At 32.2% G+C, this 10,293-nt stretch overlaps 1 protein-coding gene across 2 annotated transcripts in view; it reads left to right on the top strand.

Moving 5' to 3' along the window:
- Positions 1-321: 321 nt before the first annotated feature.
- Positions 322-10,293, top strand: part of LOC118204636 (fatty-acid amide hydrolase 2-like) — a 34,084-nt gene continuing 24,112 nt past the window's right edge. The window contains exons 1-3 of one of the 2 annotated variants that reach the window (XM_035376941.2): positions 322-463; positions 3,230-3,412; positions 7,822-8,041. In XM_035376941.2, coding sequence (XP_035232832.1) covers positions 3,230-3,412; positions 7,822-8,041 — 403 coding nt within the window. In that variant the 5' untranslated portion in view covers positions 322-463. Of the gene's footprint in view, positions 484-3,229; positions 3,413-7,821; positions 8,042-10,293 lie in introns of both variants that reach the window. The other variant, XM_035376940.2, reaches the window with a different exon arrangement.

The raw sequence follows: 10,293 nt of genomic DNA, 5'->3' as shown, positions 1-10,293 counted from the left end.
TTTCCGGTATTCCAAAATTTAAACGGAACAATTAATCTACAGAAAATTCCTCATCTCAAGCCCAAGGCTACTATGTGATTATTATCATTAACATACCGTCACACCATTATTGTTTCTGCCACCGTCAAAATGGTATCATTAAAACTGACACTTTACAGTATCTTTGCAGTTTCCATTATGCGATTGTCATTGTGATTAAACGCGTGTAAGTGATAAAACTAACTCGATCATCCTCTAACAGATAGCAAAGTGCGGGTGCAACGGTATCCGGGGTAGATTAAAGGTTATGGAGAGTGACTGATAGGGTGAATGTTCCTCTATCACGAGATTTACCTATTTATGCCTTTTTATAGGATTGTTTCTCTCTTTTGAGCTCATCATTCGGTTGTAGGTTCGGCGACACGTGCTCAGTGGACTTCTCTTCCAGCTGCCAGTTGAAAAGGAGCCATTTTGGCCCTCAAAGGTTAGAAAATGATTCATCAAGTAAGTTGTTTTACCTGCGCTATTTTTTTTTTTTTTTTTACAGTTCACTTTTATTAATGCTTACTTTGATTAATACGACTTACTTTAAATTATACTTATTTTAATTAAATTTATTTTACAACTTGCTTTTATCAATGCTTATTTTAATGAACAATACATAATTAATTAATTTTCTTTTGCAATTTATATTTATTAGTTTTCTTATTTCACTTCTTTAATTCAGATATAAATATATCTGTAATAATTTCAAAATGAGATTATTCTTCAATCAGGTTATAATTCGTTATTCTCAATTACATTCTCTTATTAATATCACTAAGAAAACGTTTCCTCTGATATGTTAAATCTCTTTATTTCCCAGTTTTTTCCAAACTTTAAAACTCTTAACAGTGAAATTCATAGCTTTTCATCTTTCTGAAATACGCAAGCCTAGCATTGTTTTAATTAATCACTATTACAATAAATAAAAAAATATTTAGTGAATATATGGTCAAGAACTTCTCAGTTTTTATGAAACTAAAGAACTTAATTGTTTGGAGATCGTAGTGCTTGGTTCATCAGTAAGCAAAGCTCATCTTTTAGCATTTACTTGAATCAAGCTAGATGTTATAGCAGCCCCATATACAAAATTTTAACGTTATAAGGCTAATTGTTTTTGTGTTACGAAAGATACATAAATACCTACAGACGTCCCGAAAAAAATCCATTTTGAGTACATTTTACAATCCTTTTTGTAAAGAGGTCTTCATTCTGCCCTTCCATGCAAAAACAATAGTCAAAATGGATATTTCCGTTGAAATATGACACTCGAAAATTTTTTTGCTATTGCAATGCTTCCTTAACTCCATACAAGGAAGTAAAAAAGCAATAGCTTTCTAAATCGTAATAACGTCCCTAAAACAAACGGCTTACCTGATTTAATAAAGCACACGAAATATGTCTCTAAGCTAAATATAAGAAGGTATTATTAAGAGAATCTAAAGTTATCGAATCAAACAAATGTAACTGATAATCTAGTTTCTGATTAATACCCATATAATTATATACTGTATATCTTAAATCTTTCTATGTATTCTATATTGAAATCAGTTATACGTAAATGTGAAATGAGATCTAAAATGAAAAGAAATTCTAAAACACTCGGATGGAAATTGACAATTTCACTACACCAAGAACAATTATGAATTAATGCTGTTACATTTTTTGACATCCTTGCTTTTTTTCCCACGATTAATTTTTATTTTTGTCTTAGATTTTTACATTTAGTTTTGAAACCTTTTAATTCATTTCAATTTTTTAGTAATATTTTATAAATTTAAACTCATTCATTTTACTTTTTTGTATTATTTAATATATTTTATTAAATCCATTTTTAAGTTCTTTGTATAAGTTTACGCATTTATTTCATTTCATTAATGGTAAAGATTCTTCTTCCATTCCATAATCCATGCTGAAATCTTTTTCAACTTCCCGCACTTTAAATGAATTTAACTTCATAAAATTTCTTGAAACAAAAATTAAGTTCTTCGAAACTAAACTAATAGATTTTGAAAATATTTACAATTTTACTCGGATTTGTTTATTTTTTGAAGAATCTAATTATTTCAAGAAGTGTTTTTAAGATAAATTCAGTAAAGTGCGAGAAAATGCAACAAATCTGAGCATAGATTATGGAATGGAAGAAGAATCTTTACTAACAATGAAATGAAATAAAGGCATAAACTAGTATTAAGAACTTAAATGGAATAAAATATATTAAATTTTAGAAACTATAAAAATAGAACGTTAAACATTTTTCTATTCGTACAGTTTTTTTACATCAGTTTTTAGAACATTTAATGTTGCCTCTCCGTCAAAGCATACCTCTTTTATCGTCTGCGAAAATAAATTGAATTTTAAATTCACAGAATTGTACTATTATTAGTCTTTTTATCAGCATTCTTGATTGCCTTTTGTTAATCCTTACGTACGTGCTGTATAATAAATTGAAGTTTTTTACTATATGGTTTTAACCTCTCCCTGTTCATAAAAAATATTAGTTTATTCAAATAATATATATATATATATATATAGATCAAATCTTTCTCAGCTGTTTTCCCTTGTCTGTGAATATCCTATTAAGATAACACTTATGTAGCCACTACATCACAAGCTAGCTGTATATTATTTACTACTGATTTTGTAGTCATTAGACAAGTACGTATGTGTTCATATGAACAATTAATCTTAAACAGAGGATAAATCCTTTATAATGCATTTATCAACAAAAAAGGATACTTTTGCAACAGTCTCCATGAATTAACATTTCTGACATATCATCTAGCTAATATTTAATATTTTCCTTGAGCCTTAGACGGAAAATGATTAGAGATGGAGTCCTTATTTTTTCCTTGAAATTTTCTGCTGAAAATTCTTTAAGGTTTCTTACTCACGTATACAGAATATTTCAATTTTAAAATCCTCCACATATACTTAAGCAACTAAATTTTACAAATCCAGAATTCAGCTTAATCGTTTTGGGAAGTGTAAAACGCGAATAAACTGAAGTTTATAATTATGTTTCTTAAATTTTAGAACGCTCATTTATAAATATAACTCTTATTAATACTTGTTTAGTATGATATGATTACTATTTATATTTGGAATACCCAATGACTACTTGTTGCAAACTCTGAATTGTGGAAATATGTTGTTATTCGATCATTAAGCCTTACGTCTAATCTGAATTCTTCTTTTCTCTTTTTAGATGATTGGAGTGCTCGCTGGATTTGTTAGAGCCATCCTGACTCTGACTCGTCCGGTTTCGGATAAAATCCTTAATGTCATATATCGTTTCTTTATGGGATGCACTTCAGAGTTGCCACCAATAACAGATGAAATTCTTCTCATGCCAGCCACAGAACTCGCTGAGAAGATTCGAAAGAAGGAGGTAAAAATGCTTTAATACTGTTATGGTTCTTCTTTCCTCGAGAGTAGAAGCACATTCATTTTTAAGTTTACATCGATTAAATTCAGTGTTGTGTTAGACATATATACAGCTCAGTGGTCATTGCATGACAACTGCAACAATTGTTATGCTGATGTGCATCAATTTCTATAAAAGCCTAATTCAAAATTATTTGTAAACATTAATTTAACAAATATTCACAGTCTGGTTGTAGCTTCCAAAATTTAGAATAATGAGGAGTTGAAAATATAAATACGAGTATAAATAGCGCCAAGGGACATCACCACAGAATTCTCTAACTCACATACAACGTATGTGTACGTACTACATGTCTTTCAGCTTTGTGATGTATGATTTTTTGGAGGGGGTGGTAACTATTTGCTGCTTGTTATTCCCTCTCCTGAATTTTCGACTTCTAGCTTGTTTGTCTCACTACGGTTATTAATTGGCCCTTTCATGAGGTAAACAGTAGACTGTCATCACTTTTATCCCTAGGGGACCTCTTAACTAGCTTCTTTTTCAGTCCGTAACGGTGTCCTTTTCTTTCCCTTTAAGGAATTCTTACTCTTATTTAATTAATTTTTCTTAACGATGAGGTGGATGTAATTGTAATTAATTTACACTCCGTAACCAAAATGCCTTGGTCCTTTGAAATGGGTAGTATTGGACCGCTAGGTGCGATAGGGAGCATAACCAGGTATCATGACCCTTGCTTCAGTATGCTATGTCTGTAGCTATGGAGCAGGGGGATCGTAGAGCACCGTATATATGCATACGTCTCGTTTGTTAAAAATACTGAATCTGTCCAAAGAAAATTCACACATAATGAAACGGTTGCAAAAGAGATTGAGAGAGAGACATATCCTTGTTCTTGGCACTTTGTATCCAGATCAACCGTGTCAGTAACTTTTAAAATGTCTTCCGTTATGTCAACGGCTTTCTTCCCAGTCAGCGGAAAAAAACTTCCTAGAAATGACTCTTTTATTTCAACATTTTTGTTCTCTGTGTTAACGAATGATTTCATTCATGTGATCTATGAGCGAGATGTCGGGTGTATTGTCAAAGATAATATTAAAATACTTTGTGTTTTTAATATGTCAAAATCCTTAACCATTCCACCCAAAAGTGAGATAAACTCATTTCGTGTGGTGGGAGACCAATAGCTGGTTGATATCTGAACCGACTGTGACTGAATTGACAGTTCTAGCTTGCTTAAGCGTTCTCTTAGGAGAGAATCATATTCTGATAGAAGTCCAATCAGCTGTGGAAAATTTCCTTTGTTCTTTGCTAACATATGCTCTCTGTAGCCGCGGAATGGAAGATTGTTTTCAAAAATCTCTCCATTTCTTTTTTTTTTTTTTTTTTTTTTTTTTTTTTTTTTTTTTTTTATGTTTCAGCAGCTGTCCGACTAACTAGCTCAGTTGTTCTATTGGCAATTAGACAATTCTATTTTTCAAAACAAGCTTCATATTCTTCTGAGGTTTCATGGCTGGGAACGTTAGGATTAAGTTTTCATCAAACTTGTTAACCAATTACAATTTTTGATGTATTACTCAAACTTGCATGTGTACCAAAGAGCCTACAACAAAAACAATGCTTTGATTTTTAACTGAGCATGCCATCGAGGTTCTCAGATTTGTCCCGAAATTGTTTCGCTGATATAGAACCAATGAGACATCAACTGTCGGTTAGCACCCTTCGTCTTATTCTTATTCTCTTATTTATTAACTGAAACAAACGGTCTGTCTTTGCTTTGAAGCACTTCACTTCCTCTTTGAATTAAGTCAACGCTTAGATTATCTATAACAGAGAAAGGCCAAGCAGAGATGTTAGAAAAAAGTATTTCTATTACTTACTTCATAATATGCTCCTTCTTCTTCCTCTTTGTCTGATGCGCTTTTTTCTAATTTATTTTCTTCTTCATTATGATTATCTTTGAAGTTATAATATTTTTTAGCTCTTCAGTTTCTTAGTTTCTTCCTGAATGTCTTCTCTAATCTGTTCTTCACTTTTACGATTTCTATTAAATTTTTCTTTAATTCCAACTTCATTCTCGGATTGAGATAATGTTGCAACGTCTTCTTCCACACTTGAAGTTAATGTCGAAGGTTTAACAAATTTCAGCATCGAGTTGGTCAACGGATGAACTTCTAAAACTTATGCCTTTTATTTTTTCTTTACTGTGCTGCACTTGGACGCTGTCGCTTCATAATCGTGTATCTGAAATATGAAAAAAGTCCATTTTGCTTTGAAAAACGTTAGCAGTATTACATTATATTTTATTTTGCAAAAAATGTTTGGTTCTTAAAACTTAACAAATTAATTAATTAGGACTATGTACAGGCATACATACACGCACTAATACAGATAGATATTTTGTAAAAAACACTTTTTTAACTCAGGAAACCACCAAAGGGTTAGGAAATAACAGTACTTTTAGAGGACCACAGTACTTTATGTACATTATAGTATCTAGTGAGAAAATAATATAATAGTGGATTTATTTTATTTTAAAAACTCAAAACTCTACTTACCAAAATCAGTATCGTAGAAGGAAAAGAGAAGAATGATTTTATAAACGAAGCGAAGTACCATATAATAGAATAAAAACTTCTACATCGACTCAAAGATGGATACTCTTAGTAGTGTAAATCTGATTCATTTTTAAATAATAAGTTGCAATACGACAAAATGTTACTCATAATGAGGTATAGTTGGCGCAGAAACGTTTTAAGCAGTGGGATGCGAAAATATTGTCCGTTCGCTCGTAGAACGGTCCTAAAGTAAACAAAAACAGTTGTATCTACGTAGCTCTTAAGTAGACACGAGTAATGTGCTAGATTGTGATAGACATACGTTTTACCTTTTAGTCGGTTCTGCGAGCTAATGGACAATATCTTCCCATCCTACTGTCTAAAATGCTTCTGCGCTGACTATATTATTAGGATGCTCGAGATTAAAACATCATCTTGCTGCACAGAACGACTTAAGGTGAATGATTTTTGTGGCAGGAATGAGACGATGAGTCACCAGAACCGGTTGTTTATTTGCTTGAACACCAAACCAATTCAAAAGAAATGAGGCAGAACACATAATAATGCTAAATCATTACAGCATCACATCGTTCACCCGCAATTGGCTGCAATTAGCGATTGTAAAAGCCCACGTAAATTATTCGACATGTTAATCTATGTAATAAAATGGTGATTAGTGCAAAACCGGCAATTTTTTTCATCCCCTCAGAGCCGGTACTTGGTGCACGCCGCACCCGTCTTCCTACGCCTATGTGTAACCGCAAAAATGGCTATTACGTAATAGCAGGACATCAGAAGTAAGAAAAAAAGAACTTTGATATTTTCTTTTCATTTCAACAAGCTGTTTATACCTGGTGACATTACGTTTTGTTTTTAAGGCGGAAAAGACAGAGACTAATGGGGCGTTAGTGACGATACTAGAAAATTGCAGTTTGTGAAATTGTGATATTTTGGTTGAGTAGTTTAAATACTGTTAACGACTTCTAGGACTTTTAAGGCAGGCCGAACTTCACTGTTTTTGCCATTTTTGTTATAAATTGAATTCGCATGTTAAACATTTTTTATTTTCTGCTTATTGTCATTCCCAAGGTCTCTACACAATTCATTCGTTATTCAAAGGTCAGCAAGCGAAGTCGTTAGCGAATACTTAAGATATTATATTTACTGAGATAATGAACGACAGAGTAGAGAATTTTCTCAGAATGGACAAATGCGGCTTGTTTCCATAATGTCGCACTGCTGGTCAAATTTTTATTGCTATTCTTTAGTAAAATGACAGTTAACTTTACCAGTGCATCAAGCTACTGCACTGAATTAAAAGCCTTCTTAATAGCGTATGGCTTATGATCGTTGTGTAAAGTCTTTGAGTTCTCCTTTCTTCTAATTGTACGGCAAGACTTTTGACAATGTATGGCATCGGATCTGACTGCTCCTCATGAAAGCCAAGTTATTTTCAGGTGCCTGCTGCTAATTCAATCACTGCAAATCTAAAGATAGTCTCGAAGAACAGTGTTAAGTTCTACTATGAGGATTACTAAATTAATAAATATGATGCTTTCAGTTTCAGTAAAAACTCTTACTTGCAGAAAAGGGTATTTGGAAAGTATTTTCTATTCTACAATAATGGCATGCTAAATATATATAGTGCAGAGCGTATGTATAATTCTAAATAATTCCTTTCTGCAGTTTGAAATGGGTGAACTGCCATGAAAGTGAGAAAGATAAAAAAAGTCAAGCAAGTCCTAAGAAATGTGTCTGCAGTGTGTTTATTTCATATATTCAATGGATTACATTACATTCGCTCACCGAGATCATTTCTTTCTTCTTACGTTTGACTTTTCGTTTATTATTTTCTAGCTGACTTGCCAAGAGGTGATGAAAGCTTATATTATGCGGATCAAGTTAGTTCAACCGATCATCAACGCCGTCGTCGACGAGCGATACGTGGACGCCCTCAACGACGCTATTGAAGTGGACCGCTTTTTGGCCAGTGGACAGAAATCTGAGAAAGACATCGCACGAGACACTCCTTTGCTAGGTGTGCCTTTCAGTTGCAAAGAAGCCATCGGTGTGAAAGGTAAGATGATGAGTAATTCCTTTGCAAACGAAAGGTTTATTGCACATATTTTATCATCCTATATCGACAAATGGAGCGATTTTACATATGGTACTTGGTTTTTGTTAATTGTAAGTCGCATGTGAATGTTTATAGGATACAAATATTCTCATGTTGGCTTCAAATTATGCATTGAGATTATTGTCTAAACAAAGGAAAAGTATAAAAGAAATTTGTAGAAGTGAATTTGGTTAAAACGGAATTTTTAGTTATTTAGAATGAAAATTAAAAATATAATTAATTAGATGTTTAACTCAATGACAAGTTTTCTGAAGGGATAATATAATATTTGCAGAAAAAATAGAAATAAAGTTTAAATGAATGTTGCTACTAACTAGAAATTAATTCTGAAGAAAATTTAAATTAAAAGGTTTTATTCGTTTTCATTGCCTCGTAGAATTACGATATTAAATAACTTTTATGACTCAAGGATCTGCTCAAGACTTTAGTATAATTCAAATTAGCTCGGGAAGTTGCAATACTAAAATCAAGTACTGTATATTTCCAAATATAAGCGAGTTCATGTGTAAGACGAAAGAAAAGGTTTTGTTGCAAATTTTAAAATTCGTGTATAAGCCGAATATCTAGCTAATAATAATGTTTTAAAACACATATGATCAACAAATATTTTCAGACATATTACAGAATATATAACGTAAGATATAACAATGCATAAATTTCAGGATGTTAAAAAAAAGACCCGACTCAAAGTGCCTCATAGATGAATGTCATACAAAATTAAAATACAATTAAAAAGCACATAATAACGTTTTCGTAACGTAGTTTAAATATTAAAAATAAAATTTTCAAATGTTTTAAAAGATAACAAAAGCAGTTCTTGTAATAAAAAGCCACGAATGAAGTAAAGAGATTTTGTCGCATCAAGCTAACAAAGTGGAAACTTCGTTATTTCAAGTCGAAAGTTGATTTTTTTATTTCTCGTTCTGAAATGTCTAATAATTTACACTATTTGATCAATTATTTTATTTAGCCGTCTCTTTAAAAACTTCGAAACATTATTTCTGAATTTATAAAAATCATCTGATCGTTGTTCTTCTTGATACCTGAGATAGTAGCTAAGTACCCTAAGAAAATAGCAATAGCGAAACAAATATTTCTGGTTCTGAATTCAGTTTAAAATTCACTAATTGGGGGCACATGCGTTTGAAAATTTTAAATAGCTAGAATTTTAATTTCCACTTTAGACATATTATATATCTATCAAATTTGCTAAACATGGATATATGTATGGTAGCCGTTTACTAGAATTAATATACTAATTTTATATAATAAATTAGCTTAGAAAGAACTTAACTTCCATTCAACACACAAAAATATAAACACAGAATTCTGAACTCTTATCATTTCCAGTTTCAGACGTATATTCTTTAAAAAGTACATAGTATGGCCGTTTATTAGCAGACGATTAGTTTATAAGACATTTTCTCCCTCCTTCCAGCATGCCTTCGTAGTGTAACGGTAGCACACTCAGCGTGCATTGAAAAGATCCAAATTCGAGGATATTGCTCATTTTCACGTCTTCAGTATTAAAAAAAAAACCTAACAACTGTGCAATGGCGCATGAACTAAAAAAGGGGGTGCACAATAATTCCTCACCTCCAGGTTCTGGCGACTGGGTCTTCTAATCCCCAGTCTCCCTTGAAAAGGAGATCATATAAGATTTTTTCTTCCTCATTCCAGCATGTCTTCGTGGTGCAACGGTAGAACACTCGGTGCGTATTCGAGAGGTCCAGGTTCGAATCCCGGCCAGGACACTGCTCATTTTTCACGTCTCCAGCATCAAAAATCTAATGACTCTACAAGTTAAATGTTTCCTTATTCACACATAAATTTAATATTTCCATAGCTAACTTAAGACTCTTCCTGGAGGATATAGAAGTCTTTCTCTTCAAAATTAAATGATATATAAAACAATAATCCGCTCAGTCTTACTTTACATCTTCTCCTTATCGACATATGCTGAAAAAACAAATCTCCATAAAATATAAAGTCTAATGCCAACGCTTCTTGGTTTATAAAGAATAGCACATTATATGCCGATTTAACAATATAAACTATCAAAACTATCACTTCCAAAACTGTTAACAGTTTTTTTACTTCCTTGTAAGGAGTACAGGAAGTATTGTACATCATTAAACATTGTAAAGTAGTATAGTTTCCATTCAAAGTCATCAACCATGATCACAAGAAGA

The sequence above is a fragment of the Stegodyphus dumicola genome, chromosome 1 (genome assembly GCF_044657685.1).
Source record: "Stegodyphus dumicola isolate Sdum_Otavi_A_Nest chromosome 1, ASM4465768v1".
Classification (NCBI taxonomy): Eukaryota; Metazoa; Arthropoda; class Arachnida; order Araneae; family Eresidae; genus Stegodyphus; species Stegodyphus dumicola.
The sequence above is the reverse complement of the archived record's forward strand: the minus strand, read 5'-3'. Positions and strand labels throughout refer to the sequence as shown.